This window comes from Sinocyclocheilus grahami, unplaced genomic scaffold (genome assembly GCF_001515645.1).
Source record: "Sinocyclocheilus grahami isolate Dianchi unplaced genomic scaffold, SAMN03320097.WGS_v1.1 scaffold592.1, whole genome shotgun sequence".
Classification (NCBI taxonomy): domain Eukaryota; kingdom Metazoa; phylum Chordata; class Actinopteri; order Cypriniformes; family Cyprinidae; genus Sinocyclocheilus; species Sinocyclocheilus grahami.
In genome coordinates this window covers 420,325-441,042 of record NW_015505771.1, presented here as the reverse complement: position 1 = coordinate 441,042, position 20,718 = coordinate 420,325, and the positions used below count along the sequence as shown (strand labels likewise).

The window sequence follows — 20,718 nt, the reverse complement described above, 5'->3', positions numbered from 1 at the left end:
TGCATAGACAGCAATACAACTGAAATGTTCCCAAGTTCAGAAACGTAGCAAGGAGATCTGTAAAATAATCCATGTGACATCAGGGGTTCAACTGTAATTTTACGAAGCAACGAAAATACTTTTTGTGCACAAAAGAAAGAAAAAAACGACTTTATTCAACAATTCGTCTCCGCCGCAGCTGACACAGAACAGCATACGTTGTTTACGTCCAGCTGATACTCTCCAAAATGGCGCTACAGGGTGATGCGAAGGAGACGAATTGTTGAATAAAGTCGTTTTTTTTTTCTTTTGTGCACAAAAAGTATTTTCGTAGCTTTGTAAAATTACGGTTGAACCCCTGATGTCACATGGATTATTTTACAGATCTCCTTGCTACGTTTCTGAACTTGGGAACATTTCAGTTGTATTGCTGTCTATGCAGGGTCAGACAGCTCTCAGATTCCATCAAAAATATCTTAATTTGTGTTCCGAAGATGAACGAAGGTCTTACGGGTTTGCAACGACATGAGGGTGAGTAATTAATTACAGAATTTTTGGGTGAACTAACCCTTTCAGTATCACCTCTGCTTATAAGCCACAATCTAATCCTGTTTACACTCAATAAACCTGAGCTTTACAGAGCTGTTGCTATGATAACAACTCTGAGATGAACTTCGAAGAATGGAACAATTCAAAACCTGAGCGTCACATCATCAAGAATTAAATCAAACCAAATGATAAGATTTAACATAACAGCTGAATAATAAGTCAGTGCAAAACCACCAAAACTAAAATGCACAAAGCTGGAAGCACCTGTCTGTGACACATTTTAGAGTCCTCTATAGTTTTCTGCTCGTCAGACTCTTTTAAATGCATATAGCTCCACATAAGTGGCACAGCAGAATCTTTACCGGTTGACACACTGCTATCATTTCATGATATATACTACATTCCCTATGTCTTATCTTTATTTTTATTCAAAAGACCATGAAATTAAAACTCTCCTGTGTGCATCGAATGTGAAGATAATGCTCTCGGAAAAGATAGTTTGCTCTGTCTATTCTGTATGCAGCTGCTGTAATGAACTGTACACTTGTGAAACATCAGTTTGAAGCGTGTTTGTGCATGTGAATGCGTTCATGCGCGTATCTGTGACCTGCTTACTAATGCGTGGGAGCGTATGCTTAACAAGTCAATGCCTAATGGAGTGACTCATTACTAGTGATTTTTATTCCTATGGCTGTTTAGTCAATTCAGAAATATTTAGAGAAAAAAAAAACAGCTTAGAGGTGACCGGAAACAACGTCCGAATATCACCCCGAGCTACCGGCGTACTGTATGACATTGGGAAGTGTGCGACTCACCGTCCATCCGCCCCCATCAGTAGTCATGTCACAGAAGACCTGGAAGCCTTCTGGGTAATGTGTGGGGAACACGGAGTAGATACCATCCTCTCTTTGCCCGCTGGCATAGATGTCACTGCAATCCCTGGGTCTGGAACCTGCCAGAAGATACAACATGTCAGCATCATCAATCTACATTACATGCCAAGCCATAACTGCATCTGTTTTTTCATTTTTTGAAAAACCCTTTCGAGGTACGGCGTAAGACAAGAAAGCTTCAGACCTCAAATCTGTCATCTCCCACCTGCTGTCTAAGCAGTGGCATGTCTCTTTCACACTGCTAGAAAGCTTATGAGGGAATAGGTGTGAAACCATTCTAGGGCTCATTAGGGCTGGTTGGAGACTTGAGAATATGTGGATAATGAGGAGGTTTCTTTTTTTTTACCTTCTCCACTGGTGCAGCCCTTGGGCCGGACGCTGTGCACCGGAGCCCTCTGCAGATCTGCCTTGAGACGGCTCTTGATGTTTCCGGTTTCCTTCTGCATGGAGCTAAGCGCGTCGCTCACAGAGTTCACCACTTTCACCATGTTGATCTGGCTCTCCGACAGCAGCTGGAGAGAGAGAAAGCAGGGGAAAGATTAAAGGACAGAGGATGACACACATGATCCATTTCTTTCACTGAAGCTCTTAAGAGTCACATACTCACATGTTTGAATCAGCCTGACAAATCCTTTAGAGTACTAAAATGTTCGAGCCATATAGTGCAAAGTGAATCAATATATTTGTTTTGATTCACTTTTCAGGTTTGTCTATATACATAAACATATACACACACACACACACACACACACACACACACACACACATGTTGTGTTTCCATGTTTTATGGGGACATTCCATAAGCGTAATGGTTTTTATACTGTACAAACTGTATGTGCTATTGCCCTACACCAACCCTACCCCTAAACCTACCCCTTACAGGAAACTTTGTTCATTTTTACTTTCTCAAAAAAACTCATTCTGTATGATTTATAAGCTTGTTTCCTCATGGGGACCTCAAAAATGTCCTACTAGTCAAATTTACTAGTATTACTATCCTTGTGGGGACATTTGGTCCCCATAACGTGATAAATACCAGGTACACACACACACACACTAAATACTGTATATGTTAATGTTTAAAAAAGTATATTTGTATTATAATTTATAGAACAGAAACTGAAATATATGGAAATAATCATTTTAGTATTGTATATTTATATTTTATTATATTTATAGTTGAATGTTTTAATACTTTTTTTATTAAAATTAAAATCACTCATATTAATTTAAATATTTCCAACATTAAAACGTGCTACCAAAATACTATTTTCAAATATATTGATTTATTTAAAAAAATTCTAATAGAATTCTAATACTATATATTACCATGTTTATTGGTTAAAACTATTCTTTATAAAATATAAATCATTATCATTATTATTACTACAACTATTATTTATAGATTTTTTTTACTTAAAAAAATATTAATTTATACTTTTATACTTACAACATTAAACCTGGATCCCAAAATAGTATTATATTCTTTATAAGACTCTTATGCTCACCAAGGCTGCATTTATTTGATCAAAAATACAGTAAAAACGGCAAGATTATGAAATATTTGTACAATTTCAAAGATCTGTTTTCCATTTGAGTATATTTTGTAATTATAATTTCAAATGTGATTTATTGCAAATGTAATTTATTCAGCAGCCATTACTCCAGTCTTCAGTGTCACATGATCTTTCAGAAATTTGCTGTTCAATAAACATTTCTTATTATCATCAATTTTGCAAAATTTCTTGCTGCTGAAATCTTGTTGCATTATACCTGGTTTCAACATGATTTCTTCAGCATTTCTGTGCAATTATAACAGAGCTTTGGTTGACTCTGGCCTTTCCTAAAAGCCTGGCTTAAACAATAACAACAATGGAGTCTCTGTATCAGCATGTGGTCCCCGGCACTGCATTAAAGTAACAGGTGCACTATGCTGCACAACACTGATAGCGCTTCAGTTTCGCGGGCTCAAGGCCAGTGGGTCTGGAAACCGCTCGGTTTGAGTTTCCCAGACAGCTCTCTTTATTGCCTGCATCAGCAAAGCTGCTCAGGTCACCTCGATGGGGGGAAAAAAAGTTGATTCTGAGTGAGGCAAACTGTGTGCCTATCTCCAAGGACAGGTCTTCATGTCTCACATATCAAACATCATGAATCAACGTGGCATCTGAGTATGAAGATCAGTAGGCGATTAGCAAAAATTAGTCCTAAAGTGAAGCCCGTTTCCTATGACACATGAAAGTTCTCCTTTGGGGTGTGAAGGAGCATCAAGCTCTTTGAGAGTGTGTCATTAACAAGTCTGCATGTGCGCATATGTCGCTGTGACAACACTGCAAGCTAAGTGCGAGTTGGTGTGTGCGTGAACTCGCTTGAAGTTGATGACGGCTGACGCAGTGTGCGGATGGTTGGGATATTATCACTCGCAGCTCTCGACACGCTCATTTGCTCCAACACGCTGCCATAGCAACAATCATTATGTGGCCAGTCCAGCATAAAAAAAAACATCACATGTATGAAAAAAACATAATGTCCCCAAAAGTACAATACACTCCATGCCCTTCCTCTAACTAACCCGTTTGTCCAGTGGCTCGAACCTCTTGGCATTCACTCGACAGGACGCAAGACCTCAGTCACCACTTCTACTCTAAACATTGCCTCCCTTTCATTAAAGCACACAGCAGGAAACTAGCAATTAAAAGATCCAGGCCTTCAAAACTCACCTTGAACTATCAATTTCAATAGCTGTGTTTGGAAATGAACACTACAATTTTTTTAATACTGTACAGAATGTATTTTATACTGCATACATGTATGTTTTAAAAAAGAGTATGTGAAACCATAGGCATTATTCCATGATGAGTGTTTCAGAGACTGTGTACATGCACAAGGATATCCTGATATTAATCAGAATTTGCTCATATTTGTACTGTAAATAGGTTCGCAAACATTCCAGAAATTTTGAAAATTTACGGGATTTTTGGAAGCTTTCAGAAAATGTTGGGAATTTTCGGGAAATTTTGGAAAGTTTCCGGAAATTTTCTGCCCCTTTGCAACCCTAACTGTAAACACAATAATATTCCTGTTTCTCCCAAATTTAAGACATCTGGCATGTAAGCACCTTATTTTGAATGAACAATTATTTGTATTATTTATTTATGTATTTCTATGAATATTTTTGTATTTCTATGAATAATTTATTATTATTATTACTTTGAATATCAATAGTAACAGAACGTTAATTTTTATGTCCAAACAATGTCCAAACAAAGATACATTTGGGTGATTTTAGAAACAGACAGTTGAAAAGTCAAGCTATTGAAGAAATACATTTTTGGAGTGAGGAGCTTTTTTATTATTTATTTATTTGTATGAATTAAAATTAATAAAATTAATGTTCTGTTACTGTGGGTATTCAAAATAATAATACACCAATTATATAATAATAATAATAATAATAATAATAATAATAATAAATTATGTATTATTATTTTGAATACTCACAGTAACAGAAGATTCATTTTATCTGTGCATGTCCAAACAAAGATAATTGTAGGAGATTTTAGATACAGATAGTTAAAAAGTCAAGTTATTGAAGAAAAACTTTTTTGGAACGAGGAGGACATTCAAACATTTCATAAATGTTAAAAGAAAGGTCATCCTGCTCTTTTATTAAATTCATGAATGTTAAAAACATGAATGAGAATTAATGAGTTAGCTAAAGTACTGGTCAAAATTACAGCAAAAGAAACTGCAAAAAGTACATCTTAATTAGGAAGAGAGCATGCATGTTTAAATATATTTCGATTGTGCTGATTACAAGACTCAATTAAATTTTAATCTGAAAATGATATGCATGTAAACAACATTATCACCACATGACCTCATCATCACATTGCATCTGCTAGCATCTCGGAAATAAAAGCTATTTTGCATTTTTTTAAATTCAATTTTGTGTAAAAAAATAAAACAAAAATTCTTACAATTTGGCCATCCAATCAAATAATGAGTCAAGAAAGAGATATATTACTTCTGTATTGTACATCACACTGTAACTGGAAGGTCAAGTCAAGCGCACTGCATTGTGGGATGTCATGTTCAACAGAGCAAACTCTGGTTTATAAGGCAAATGCAGCAGGTCATGCAGGTATTTTATGCGAACAGAAAAATACTGTGCACAGAATACAGTACGTACCTGTACTGCATACTGCAGAAATAGCAAGAGCAGGAAGGCAGTTAGCTGTTACGAACACAGCCAATGTCACAGCATGGTACCGGCCACATTAGCGCCCACTGACTGCACATCTACCCGAGGTCTGTATACGCTCATCGCTCTAAAACCGTGTTAAGAGATGATGGAGGGAAATGAACTAAGGTTAAGAGTCTCATGCCAAAACATTTTAGCAGATAAAGAGACACAGATAGCCCCTCTTTTAAATAAGCGCTGCCTGGCCCATTTGTCATATCCAGGCTGGACCAGGACATCGATGGCATAAACATTATTTAAAAGAAACTTGCTTCCTGTTTGAAGGGCTATCATTAATCACAGACATATTCGAACACGCTTCCTCCACAAGACTATGTATCATCAATAATCTCGCCAACAGAGTATGCGTCCAAGTTTGGAACACAGCTCTCAGTTTTGGGAATGACTGATGATAGATCAAAGGCGAAAGATTAATAAGCACAATCGAACAGGAGGAGACCAAAGGGAAAAACTGTGCCGCTTGCTGACACATCAAAACTATCTTAGTATGCAAATGACTGAAAACACAAGATTCTGCACTCATGTGAACTGAACATTTCCCATAGATTGTGCATTAATTTCCAATTATCTGGTTCTACAATAATAGCTTTCAGATAATGGCACTGTTAAGTTATTTCATGGCAACACCAACATTTACTAATAAATTATAATATGAAGTTGCACTAAAAAGTAATTGGACACTTTTGAACATGTAAGTCACACTTAAAATGTTTGAATGTCATTGCATTAGAAACAAATAAGTGATATCCGAATAATTAAATTCAGATATAAAAAATAAGTTTTGCCTACTCTTTTATAATTTTAAAACTAACAAACCTGGTTTTATTAAATATCTTGGTTGAAAAGTGTTTTTGGGTTATATTTCTTTAAAAATAAATGCAACTTGGTTAAATGCAAGACATTTTTAAGTGCGAGTTTAGTGTTCAAATACTATGATACTCTTATAAATAGTCTTATATATTGCATTTCATAATCCAGATTATAATTAGATTATTTAATTATGTTTATAATTAAAGGTCACACAGAAAAGAAAAGTCTGTCTTCCAATACATAAATAAATAAATAAATATTATTATTATTATATATATATATATATATATATATATTTATTTATTTATTTTTTTTTTGATGACAGAAATGTCTTTTCTGGGTGATCTTTAATTATAAATACTACAATTATAATGTAAAATGAGAGACAAAAATGTTGAAAATGATGATGGTGATAAAAATAATAATAATTTTCTGAATAATCTTTTTGCATCACAGGTTTTGAATAACACTATCCATTCAGTGTTCATTTTCAGAGCTTAAGGTTATTTTGAGAGAGAGTGAAAGCATAATTAAATAATCAAATAATTTACAACAATGTCATTGTCCAGGCATAACAACAATCACAAAAAAAAAGTTCTGTCGAAACTGGTCTTTCATTCGAGACACCATCCTAGCGTTTTACGGCAGACGACAGATGTGATTTTGCCAGGAGAAAAGTGTCAGCATGTATTAATTTCAAAATCTGTCTGACAGATGAGTCAACATTTCCTTCCTCCACCCACCTTCCAAAGCAAAGGGCAAAAGAAAGTGGTCTCTTTGCCAAAAGTTTATCGTAAAGAAAGAAAGGCTGCAAGCATCTCTCTTCACAGAGCAATCTCCCCTGGCAACCGCTCTAATGAGTCTACACTCATAATTAACAAGAGAGTTTTAATAAGGTCCTGTAGCAGAACTAATGTGTTCTCCTGCTAACCAAATGGGTTTAAAAAAAGATTGTCAGAGGGTACCTGCCCTTTACAAAGTCCAGGGGCCTCATTTATCAACAGTGCGTATGCACAGATGTGTGCGTAATGAGTGCGTAAGAACAGTTTCACGCAAAGTGTGGGATCTACCAACTTGTACTTATACATAGAAATGTGTGTAAATATAAGCACACCTCTGAGCATGCTTACGCAGAGTATCTAGTGGTAGAATAGCGCCAGTACACTTAAAAAGCATTTAAGAGTGTCACAGTATGCATTAAGCAATCCACATATGTGTTTCCTTTAATTATAAAACACTCAATTTATCATTTGTCTGGTTTTAAACAGACAAGTTGCGTAATTGGTGTCAAACCCTATAAAAGACAGCTGTGACAAATGTTTGTCTCAGTACAATGGCTTATCTTGCGTTATTGGAAGACTTTGCAAATAATGCGCTCTGCAGAGAATGTGTTTTCAAAGACTGCGCTGAGAGTGAGAGCACAGAATGGCTTCTCAGTCGGTACCGCTTTCTTTGCCATGATTTCGGTGAGGTCACATACATTCACATGATTTATAAAGGGAGGTGCTGTCACCATATATGGTTCATTGGAGGCGTTTCCAAATGCAAATGACCATGAACGTGAACGAGCATGTTACTTACGCACATGTGGGATTTATCAACAATGATTGCTTACTCATGTGCGTAAGAACTGCGTGCGCACGTTTGATAAATACGGATTTTCTTGTACTTAGGCACATTCTAAATTTCATTCGTAGGATAAAATATAGAACCTTTTCTACGCACTGTTGATAAATGAAGGCCCAGGTTTCCTGACACACTGAACATGGGTGTTAAGACGCTGTTAAAGTGGAATAGTGAGGTGCAAACTGCTTCCCCCAAATGCACGTTACTGATCTCGTGCCACCTCAGATGTGCTGCCAACTCTACAGCCGTGGCAGTAACCTAGTTGTGAGCGCTCTGGTATAAACAAGTAGAAGAGAGATGGCAGGTACTTGTGCTTTATACTGGAAACAAATTATATTCTATGGAATTTAATTTACTCTATAAATACAGAGATTAAAGTATGATTAATCACTGAATTTAATAGATCACACACTCTTAAAAATAAAGGCTCTCTATTAGTATCTATGGTTCCAGAAGAACCTTTAAAGCAGGGGTCCTCAACTCTGGACCTCGAGATCCACTTCCCTGCAGTGATTAGCTCCAAACTGATTAAACACACCTACCTGCAACTTTGTAGTGATCTTGAAGACATTGATTAGCTTGTTCAGGTGTGTTTGATAAGGGTTGGAGCTAAACTTTGCAGGAAAGTGGATCTCGAGGTCCAGATTTGAGGACCCCTGGCTGCTTTAAAGGAATAGTTCACTCAAAAATGAAAATTGGCTGATTCACCCTCAGGCCATCCAAAATGTAGATGAGTTTGTTTCTTCATGGGAACAGATTTGTAGAAATGTAGCATTACATCACTTGCTGAACAATGGATCTTCTGCAGTGAAGAAAACGTCACAATAATCCACAAGTAATCCACACTACACCGGTCCATCAATAATGTCTTGTGAAGTTAAAACGGCATGTTTGTAATAAACAAACCCATCATTAAGATTAAGATGTTTTAGCTTTAAACTGTCACTTCTGGCCAAAATACATAGTTCATAATAACACTTCCTCCAGTGAAAAGGTCCATTCTCTGTTGTTCTCTCACATCAAAATCCACTGACATATTTGTTTGCAACTGTTTTGAACTGGTTTAACTTGCAACCAGTGCTTGATCCGTGCATTTTTCTCTTCTGATTCAGATGAGATGACTTGTTAACTGGAGAAAGCAATGTTATGGATAGAGGACTCATATTTTAGCCGGAAGCAATGATTTTAAGTTAAAGTCCCCGTAGTCAAATATTTTATCCCTTAAAACATATCTTTGATCATCAAAATGACATATTTAAATGTTTTTTCTTGTGAAAATAATTTTCTCATAGCTTGAATATAACTCTACACCCATGCCTCATTTACTATACGCTGATCTATGAATATGCAAATTAGTCCCGCCTCCACTCAGTCACACCAGCCAGCGCTTCCTGATCCACTGAAATGTATTAAACGCAAAACAATGGCATACACGGATAATGACTGATAAAACTATGTTTTTACTAGCGGACAACTACAGTGAATACTGTAACATCCGTTAAAGTTACTTACTTGACGATGTTGTGTCCTAAAATGCCTTGAAGACTCGAATGCAGCCGTTTGTGATTCGCGCCCACGAGCATACGCCAATGCGGGAGAGGTGGGTCTGACTCCGGGCTACTTTTACACTGTTGCCACGGATTATAATGCAAGTTAGCGGTTCTAAATTCACATTAAACCACAGCTTCATGGGTTTTTTGCTCTAATTTATTTTTGGTTTTGTGCTGGTATTGGTATATTTTGCATGCTAGTGATAGGAATCTATCCCTTGACATGATTGGTTATTGGATTGTGATGTAGCAAACCGAGGGCTGTTTCTGGGACTGCTGTCATTGGCTTGTTTAGTTAACACTCGAAGGTGATTGGGCTCTCGGGCGAGATCCCAATTCGTCAGTCACTGACGTAACGTTGAACGTGACTGACTGAATGGGAACTACAGTTTTAAGGAGAAAATACTCAGCAATGGTGTTGACTAATAGATTGGCACATGGTTTGTCTAAAAGCATATTAAAAAACACTACATAGACAAATAAACAACATAAAAAACTTGATTTTCACTACAGGGGGACTTTAAAAACATCTTAATGACAGATTTCTTTCCTAAAAACATGCATTTTTTTTGCTTCACAAGACATTAATTGATCAGCTGGAGTCGTGTGGATTACTTGTGGATTATTGTGAAGTTTTTATCAGCTGTTTGGACTCTCATTCTGACTGCACCCATTCACTGCAGTGGATCCATCGGTGAGGAAGTGATGTGATGCTAAATTTCTCCAAATCTTTTCTGATGAAGAAACAAACTCGTCTACATCTTGGATGGCCTGATGGTGAGTAAATTTTCAGCAAATTTTCATTTTTAGGTGAACTGTTCTTTTAACACACATGGAACCTTTCCATTGCATTAAAGATCCTTAATGTTGAAAAAAGGTTATCTAGATATTTAAAATGTTCTTCACACTGAAAAATGGTTATTTCAAAAGCTGTTCACTGGAAGGTTCTTTGGTGAACAAAAGGGGGGTTCTTCTATAGCATCGCTGAAAATCCCTTTTGGAACCTTTATTTTAAGAGTTTATGCAATGGGGTTTTCACTGTTTTGGACTTCACTGTATATCACTGTATAACAAGCATGCAGACTCATGCAATGCTACACATTCTGTGGAAGTTATGCTATAAAAGTGGCATATTCCCTCCAATGCGTCTCTATGTTACCCGTGTTCTAGTTTCTCGGGAACACTGAGGTGGGATAATGACTAAGGAGGCCTGGATTCAGCCAACTTCATTAATGATACAGGGCTTCTGCCGAGTCAGATCGCTAGCACCATGGGATGCACAAAAGAAACCTTTATCCAACCTTCAAAGATGCCCCGAGGATAGATTTACTTAGCATCTCTGCAATTCCATTGTCACTGGAAGAAATAAGCCTTCTATTGATCAAAGGTGGAGCATGTGATTTCTGCACCACTAGTGGCAAAAACTGGAATTGCAAACATGAAGAGATTCCAAACACCCCTACCACGCACTTTTCAGCAGCCTTGGCTCCGGACAAATTGTTACATTAATTTTCTCCATCTAAGCCATGGACTCAAACAACTAGCTTTGAGATGAATCACACCGCAAAATTTAATTCGAAAAGCAAATAAATAAATAAATACATACATTTTTATACATGTGTGCACGCGCGTGTGTGTATATATATTAGGGTTGTGACGGTGAGGAAATTTTCCCACCGGTTAATCGACGTGTGACAACACCGGTAATACCGGTATCACTGGGGGCGGGGCGTTCCTTCTTTTTCTCGCTTTCCTTCGCTTTTAAATAGCTCGTAAAAGCGGTGTGCTCATTTTACTTTCACTTTCAAATAGAGGAAATTCGGAGTAAAGCAATTGTTCGTTTTTAGTTCGTTTGAATTTTCCCTCTTTTCCTCACTTTCCTTCGCTTTTAAATGGCTTAAAAGCGCCGTGCGCATTTTACTTTCACTTTTGAATTAACGGCAGTTCGGCATCAATTGCTTGAATGCAACAACAAAATACAACGTCAAACTCACTTTAGTGTATATATAAAACATATAACTTTTATTAACAAAACAAATAAAAGTACACCATGCTATAGGGCAACCTATGCCTAATATAAAATAACAAATAACTTGCATAAAGTTGAATAGGTATACAAAACTGGAAATAAGTAAACATGTATAATATATAACCAAATAAATAAGAAATGTAGAACGTTTATTAGCAAAACGAATGTCAAATAAAATAAATAAATGACACAAAGTTTAAATAAAGTAAAAATCCGCAAACAATGTGGAACCAATAAGAAACTAATGTTTAAAAGAACTTCCAAAATCACCTTAGATAAACGGCAAAAGTCAACAGGCTTTTCAAAATCCAAAATATTGCCAAACAGGCGCTTTTGCATCTCGTTTCGAAACTAAATCATCCGCGATCGTCTTGTCTGTCTCACCCCACTCTTCTCATCAGTCAGCTCGACTCACTCTCCTCACTGGAAAAATTAAATCTGATCTGTGATGCGACTGTCGTTCAACTGCATTGAGCAGCCGCGTTGAGTTTTTAATTGTAGCGTCTGTTCTTTTTCTGAACTAAATTATTTTTATTTCTATAAAAAATCAAAACGACGGTGGGGGTCGGTGACGCGGTGGGCAAGTGATTTATAACCGGTGTTGCGGCTTAACACCGGTATCACCGTCAGCACCGTCTATCGCGGCAAGCCTAATATATACAGTATATATGAAAAGTCATAAACAACACAGAAATAATGTTGCTTTATGATTGGATAAATTAATCATTCCATGAAGAAATTATAATTAAGAACATAATTTAAGTTTACTGCAAAATATTCAGATATATACCAATTCAGAAGAAATTAATACTTCTATTCAACAAGATTGCATTAAATTTATCAAAAGTGACAGTAAAGACATTTACAATTTAAAAAAAGATTTCTATTTAAACTAAATTAAGTTCTACTGAATTTCATGTTCATCAAATAATCCTGAAAAAAAAACATCATGGTTTCCACAAAAATATTAAGATTTATGATATCTGAAGGATCTTGTAACACTAAAGACTAGAGTAATGGCTACTATAAATTCTCCTTTGCCATCACAGGAATAAACAACATTTTAAAATATATAAAATATCGGAATGCTCAAACAGAAAGAGCAATTTTCCTTACAGTGTTTGACCAATCGGTTTCATACAGCTGTCTCTGTACATGAAAAAATTACCTAAAAATACATTTAATGATGCCTATTGTGATTTAATTGAGCTTACTTTATATAACATGATCGAATCCACTATTTTCTAGTAAGCACTGGGCAGATACATTTCATTTCATCTGTAGAGAGTAAGTAAACACAGGTTATAGATAGATCTAATCATATGAGCTCAGGATATCATGGTATACCTGTAATTAAGTTTTGAAATTACCCTTCAGAACTTTCGTTCGGTATTCTTGTAATTCCGCTCAACGGCCTCATATTTGCTTTCAGATTTATCCTGCGGTTTTCAAGGAGAGAGTGTGCAAACCGGTTTATAGCTCCCATCAACCTAACCACGACAAGCGTATCCCTTGGGCTGAGAAATCCATCCATATCATGAAGTTATCTCTGATTCTGTGATAAATAATAAAAAGTTCCCATGATATTACCAGGCTGTATAGTCTAAACTCCGCAAGGCTGAGGAATACAACCCCCTTTTCTCAACCCAATCATCCCTATTGATGGGGCTGTGTTTTTACTGTCTGGCCGAGGGAATTTAATGAAAGCATGGCTGAATTCATAAAACGCTGATCTGAATGTAGGGGCCGCAGATCCCATCTGTCTCTCATTCTGTCTCCTGCTCTCCAGAGCCAGGTCTGAAATGATGCTATCACATATCAGACACACAGGACACCTACGGCACTCTGATAAATATTTAAAATAAATACTGACAATTATAACATCATTTACACAATTTAAGGGATTTGACTGATCAGACTTTTAGTAGATTATCAAGACATCCCTATATCATGGTGTTTAAAAACGACTATTATGAGGTACTAGGAAACATAGATATATAATAGAATATATTGGTCAAAATATATAACACACCTATAAACTGTAAAAGTTTTACAGTAAAAAGCAGCACAGCCGAATCTCAAAAAAGCATATTCAAATACATACACAGACAGACAACTGTATGTAATATATATTTTATATGTATTTTTATAATACTTTTGAATATAAAAAAATGCTCATATAAATATTATGTAAATATATTATATAATGTGCAAGTTTTACAATAAAATATTGAGTGAGAACACAAATCGACCCTTCGTAGGGAGCTTGATTGACAGGCGATCTGACATCTTTCCGCGGTTGAAATAAAATACCTTCTAATGTTCATTCATGTTTATTTCGTGCTTTAACTAGTAAATATGAAAAGATGATCAGTTCACGTGCCACTTGAACAGAGGCAGTACAGCGATCTGTCACAACACAATACTATGCATTTTCGGAGAGTTGATTTTGTTCTGACTGCTATTTATAAGATCGTTTGCGACTGTCAAACGAGAAGCTCAGAGATTTCTGCATTATGGACTCAATGTATGTTTATTAACTTTATTTGGTAACCTTATTTATAACTGTATCTGTACAATTGAACATAATTTAATTACAGTAGGTTTGCATTTATTAAAAGATCGGGGTTTGTATTTCCTGTGTGCTTTCATTCATATTTGTCTGTTTTGTGAAAATGAGCATCTGTTGAATAAATCATTATCTGTCTGGTGTCTATAAGCAGCGCATACAGTATATTTTTACAAATTGTTTGCATTAATTAACAAACAAATCGTTAAATTAGTCATAACTATTTATTAATTTTATCTTCCCGTGTTTTCATCTAAACATATGTTTGATGCACTGTTAGATAACTATGTGTAAATGTAAAATATTAAAATATGTTGTGAAAATGTTGATGGAACAAACTGATGTATGTGCAGAATTGAGAAACAGATATTTATGAAGATCAATTGATGTGTCACAAGGCAAATGTATTTCAGTTCAAAAAAGTCAATGTAATACAAACATTTTCGAGAAATAAGCAATTTGTGCATTTACATAATTGGTAAAGGAAAAAGACATTGTGTAGCTAAGTGTACACACCATCAGTTCAAGTCAACTTTAATTTCGTGAACAGTACAGATTTATTTATTTCATTCATTCACCTGGCCCAAACATAAGTTTCAAATGCCACTTGCTCAATTAAAATTTAGTATAGGAATAATAGCAATATAGGTCTTAGTTGCATTTTAAGTGATATTATAAATCCTATAAACATATATAAAAAGTAATATTTAGATTTATATATATATAGGAGGCAATCACAGCCGCTGATATAGAGCCGATATTGCTCGAGTACGAGAGTGATATTGCGTTTATACAACAGTTTGATGGAACATGTGTGTAATTAAACAAGAAACAACGGAGTGCCTAATAAAACCCTCTTTTGTGTGGAACTACTTCCTTCCGCCACGGATTCAAAGCTCAAGTTGACAATTAAACATACGTCACTTTTAGAATTCGTATCAAGGGCATGTGCTGCTTCAGTTAGGTTATTAGTGAGAAATAATGAGGTTATAAGAGAGAAACAATGTGGCAAGACGTGCATCTGAATAAGAGAGAGAGAGAGAGACCGCGAAGCTAGACGTTTCTTCTTATATTAACTAATGTACTCTACGATTAGCTCAGTGAATAATAAAAAAAAAAACATGTAGCGATACCAGTACAATATTTCATGGTTCTCAAACAATCAGATTTGAAAACCAGAACGAACGAATATATATATATAAAAATACAACACATTCAAATGGGTCTATATCTCTTATACAGACATCATGTGGTCGGCTAAATTCTCTGCTATAAAGTCCTTGTGGTGTGCCACATCAAATAAAGTCCTCCACTGTTTGACACTACTGAGCTCTAGTGCGTTTTGTCATCTCATCTTCAAATGCACAGTGAAAATGAGGTGCGTGCCTAGTGGGGATCTTGGCATACGGCAGCGTAGTGTGAGCTCGATCCCCCGCTAGTTCACGGGCAAGTCACTTCCCTCAAGTTTCAATTAAGAAAACAAAAGAAAAGAGAACGAAATAAAGACAGAGCCATTCATCACACGGGAAAGCTCATAAAGAGCTTTAGTATGCCAACAACATATTGGCGGAAGAGACAAATGGTATCTTGTAAACACTAGGAGATTTGTTGAATGTTTGAGAAACCGTAGTATTTCAGCCTCAAATTACTGTCAAGGATAAATAATCTCTCCGTCTGTTGTAATCAGTGAGTGTTACACTCATAAAAGGTCATAAAGTTGGAGCTTGGGGGACACTGTGAGTAATGGTGCTTGTGATTTTCTTTCACTCTTTCTTCTTGACAATCCAGACGGTGCTGATAAAGGCTTTTACAATAATGACACAGGTGAAGTATGGTACTTATGAAGTTGAACCGAACTATTTTAAAACTGCTATCAGTAAAAAGTTCAGCAAAATGTGGTTTTCAAGTAGATGTCAAGGCCTGTTCACACGGAATCAGATGCCACACAGAAGCATAATATATATCAGAGCTGGGTTATTTTGAGAATGTGGAGAACTTGAATGGCGCACAACCCTGTATCACAGTTCCCACAAAAATATTAAGCAGTAAAAACTGTTTTCAACATGGATAATTACAAGAAACATTACTAATAATTGAGCACCAAATCAGCATATTAGAATGATTTCTGAAGGATCATGTGACATTGAAGACTGGAGTAACAGCTGCTAAAAATTAAGCTGTTATTTCGGCTGAAAAAGTTTTGGAGGAGCAAAATCATCAACCGAAAGAGTGGTATTTAATTAGCATTTCTCTGATTGACTGTGTCAGTGTCTATTTTGTGCAGATAATGTGGATGCCAGCAAAATAAACGTGAATGAACATTAATGTCACATTTATCTCAGGAAAGCCATTCAATGTCCATAAATTCATTAGTCAGCTAGAAAAAAATTACTCTAGAGAAGAGCATTTTACTAAATATATCCACTATATTACATATTCATATTTTTAATTTTACCTGTTGTCTTCATTATTTAATGTATATTTGAACAAATCTGTCACAAAAACTTTTTTTATTACAGCCACGTTTTAAATGTTTATATTTCAAAACCAAACTGAAGTAGAAACATAATTCTGAAATTAAAAAGTTGACATAAAAACTTCCTTATGTGTAACAAACACCATTGAATGCAGTTATACAGGAAAAATCAATCAACATCAACACAACAATAAACCAGACACTAAATGCACAAAAAAACCATGGGTATTTAAAATAAAATGTAATTATTCTTTTCACCACAAAACATGTAGTTTTCTATGTAAATTAGGCTTAATATATGCTGCATTTACAAAACTCTTGCGCCTGGCACTACTAACGCCACACTATTACTGCCCATGGAAAGCAGACGGTAAACCAAATTTAGAATAGCTGTTCCATTATAACCAGGAATATATCCAGACCAGTGAGGTGAGTGAGCCGAGTCAGGCACCTGGACCGCAGTAGTTGGGCAATACTGAACAGTCCCAGCAAAGTATGCCAGATCACATAGTGTGCGGCATTGCCCAACAACCTTATACTCAGAACCAGCCTGAAAGATGGTCGCATTTGCACGTTTATCTAATTTGCATAAATCCTTTAGTGAACCAGGCGCTAAAACAATGCAAACAGCGCATGCAAATTAAACAGCGCTATCAACGGCGCCATTCATTCTTTGTGAATCCTCCCAGCATTGTTGTATTTTAAAATCTTGTTTTCTAAGTTCTTCATGCCAGAAATTCAGACTTGGTACGCACTAGAATTTGGCTCTGTGGATAATGCGATGACTACAAGGGACAAATTCATTTCAGCCTGATTCGTTGGGTCTCCTCTTGGAGGGGACAGCAAAATTTCCCAAACTAACCTGAATAAGCCGGCCCTGTTCGGTCTGCAAAGTGCTGAGCTCCTGCCCGATGTTGCCCTGGCCTTGTCTCAGCGCGTTGTACTCCATCTTCAGCTGACTGGCATGGGCGGACAGCTTGGCCACCTCCTCAGCCAGTTTAACAAGCAGAGCCCGGTCTTGTCCTTTCACTGATTTCAGATCAGTGTCATGGTCGGTGAGCGAGTGCAGCAGTGAGGTCTGCACGCCCTCCAGACGCAGGAAGTTATTGTTGTAGTCGGGGCAGTTGGGATCAATGAAGATGTTGATGCGGGAGCCGTCGCCTCTCTCAATGGTTACCAGGGCATTACCCTCATCCTGGTTAGTGCTGATGAGTGGGGGGCCATCGGGGCCACTGGGCGCTTGGTAATGGTTCATCAGAAGGATGATCCCGGTTACTGTGACAGCCAGTAACACAGCAACAAAGAGCAGGATGGTGCATAGGAGATAGCTACAGCTCATCCTCTGTAGAAAAACAGAGAGAAAGAGACACATTAGCATACAGAAATAAAAAACAAGTCTGAAAAGATGCATTAAAATGACCAGCATGACATAGATGAAAAATTTTTTTTTTCATTTTAATCCTTTTCTACACAAAAAGTGTCTTAGAAAATTTAAATCAATATATTGTTTTCTGTGAGTGAGTAAACAAGATGATTTTCACATCATTCTGATGCAAAAACTCTAGACTTCAAGATCTGTTCTCAATAGTCCTGTGAACAAATATTCTGTATGTGTTTTATGGCCTTATTTCAGTGACTTTAAAATTTTAGTTTTTCACTAAGCACGCATAAACGTTGTTTTCTCAAAAACACAATCACATACATACATGCTGCTCACATATTATTGTAGCCCAGTTTGTGCTGATTATGGTGCTACTAAACTTAGTCATTAAAATGTTTATTAGCAACTGAAAAAAGCACAAATGTCAGGACATGTCAAAACTTCTCCAGGGCCCAAAACACCCTCAGACCCCAGAGGGTTAAATACAACTTCGTAAAACTGATGCATAAGTAATACACACCGATTAAACTTGACATACACCGATAACACAGATCCAAAAGTAGGTTCCCCAGCTTACAAATTTCTAAAAATCCCCATTGAGCATTAAACATGCATAGAGATGCTTCTTGAAAGTTTAATCTGCTATTATGTAATACCTGAAGACTCTTGAACGCATAAATTCAGGCTTTTCACAAAGGTGTTTATAAAAGATGGAAAATAAATTGTATTTGCTCAGTTGCCTAAGACCTAATCAAAACCTCATCCCTTGCTCCAGATAATTTAAGTCAGGAGGATAGTATTCATAGCACATGAATGCAACCTCAACCAGTAGGAAACTCAGGATTTTCTCTGAGCCCGAACTTTCAGAATTGCAGATGCTTGGATAAAAAATTGTGGCGAATGCAAACTGATATTGGAGGAATTACATTTTCATTTTGAGTGTGCCATTTAGTTTCCACAGAATGTATATTGAATATCTACTAAGCTAAAATACTACTAATTTAGCTGGTTTGAGTGGCATCTAAACTGCATTCTCTGTGCTTTTTATCATTCTAGTTCACCCACAGATAAAGCATCAATTACACATAATGTACATAATTTGCTCTTCATTATACACTAGAGATAACATATATTGTAAATATATGAAAATGCTCACATCATCATTATGACCTTTGGGACTTTAAATCAGTATACAGTTCTGTTCATAAATTTGCATACCCTTTGCAGAATATGCAAGATGTTAGTAATTTAAAATAAGAGGGATGATAAAAAATGCATCTTATTTTTTATTTACTACTGTCCCGAATAAGCCGTTTCACATAAATGTTTACAACTCATTAACTGAATTCACATAAACGAACCCATTCAAAAGTTCACATACCCTTGACTCTTAATACTGTGCTGGATGATCAACGACTGTTTTGATTTGTAAGGTGTTCATGAGTCCCTTGTTTGTCCTGAACTAGTCTCGCATAGCTAGACCTTCAGACTGACGGCAGAAGGTCTGGGAAACTTGGCCGCTTTGTATGGCCAAGGACCGCCCAAGAGGCCATATGACTGACAGGTAAAGCAACCAATCACATTTTGTTTTGTGCCATTTTGTGCCGTTGTGTCCCCACAACAACAGACTGGTGTGTAAAACCTATTTTAAAGAGTCTATGCACGAACTTTACATATTTCATATACTTTTGAAAATCCAGCTTATAGTTTTCTTTCTTCTTCCATGAGGGGGTTTGGCGACACGGCATCTTTGTTTCCTGGTGGAACGTTAAAGAAGACGACACAAACATCTCCCGGAAATCCAGTAGAATTCAACCAATCAGATGACGACTTCGAAACTCCTGAAGTGTTTCCCATTTTGTGTGCCGTATGCATCAGACGTTCAGCCAACAGTCCGTGGGCGTGACGTCTGAGGCTGAGACTAGTCCTGAAGAGTAAATCCTCCAGGTCCTGCACATTCCTTGGTTTTCTTGCATTCCTGCATATTGAACCCTTTCCAACAGTAATGCATGATTTTAAGACCCATTTCTCACAATGAGGACAACATCCACGATTATTACAAAAGGTGAAAACTTCACTGATGCTCAAGAAGGAAACATGACGCATTAAGAGCCAGGGGTGCAAACATTTGAACAGGTTGATGATGTGTACATTTTTCTCATTTTGTTAAAAGGTCATATTGTTGCCATTTAGTACTGACCTTCGGAAGCTGCATAAGATGTTTACATGTTTCCCAAAAGACAAAATATGCACAATTTACCTCGATCATCCAATAAAAACTAATAAATTAAATAAATTAATAAAAAAATAAAAATAAAAAATATATATATATATAAAAATAAATTAAAAAACACTGTATATTAGGGCTATGATTTGAGAAAGAAAAATTATTAATTATAATTATTTGATATGCTGATTAATTAAATCAAATTAACCACAAAAATTTAATATTAAATAAAAATAATAGAAATATGACCTTCTTTTTTTTTCTTTTTTTTTTTTTTTACAAATGTAGACATGTAAATCACTGAATAGACATTATAAAACATAGCTATACAAATTAATATATTGTTTATTTCCATGCTTTCCTCTTAT

At 36.2% G+C, this 20,718-nt stretch overlaps 1 protein-coding gene across 1 annotated transcript in view; it reads right to left on the bottom strand.

Annotated features, from left to right (window-relative positions):
* LOC107557183 (fibrinogen C domain-containing protein 1-like) overlaps nucleotides 1-20,718 on the bottom strand; it is a 124,235-nt gene that overhangs the window by 72,797 nt on the left and 30,720 nt on the right. Inside the window, exons 2-4 of the mRNA XM_016240506.1 lie at nucleotides 17,605-18,084; nucleotides 1,768-1,933; nucleotides 1,344-1,480 (exon numbers count right to left, since the gene is read on the bottom strand). Coding sequence (XP_016095992.1) covers nucleotides 1,344-1,480; nucleotides 1,768-1,933; nucleotides 17,605-18,084 — 783 coding nt within the window. The remainder of the gene's footprint in view (nucleotides 1-1,343; nucleotides 1,481-1,767; nucleotides 1,934-17,604; nucleotides 18,085-20,718) is intronic.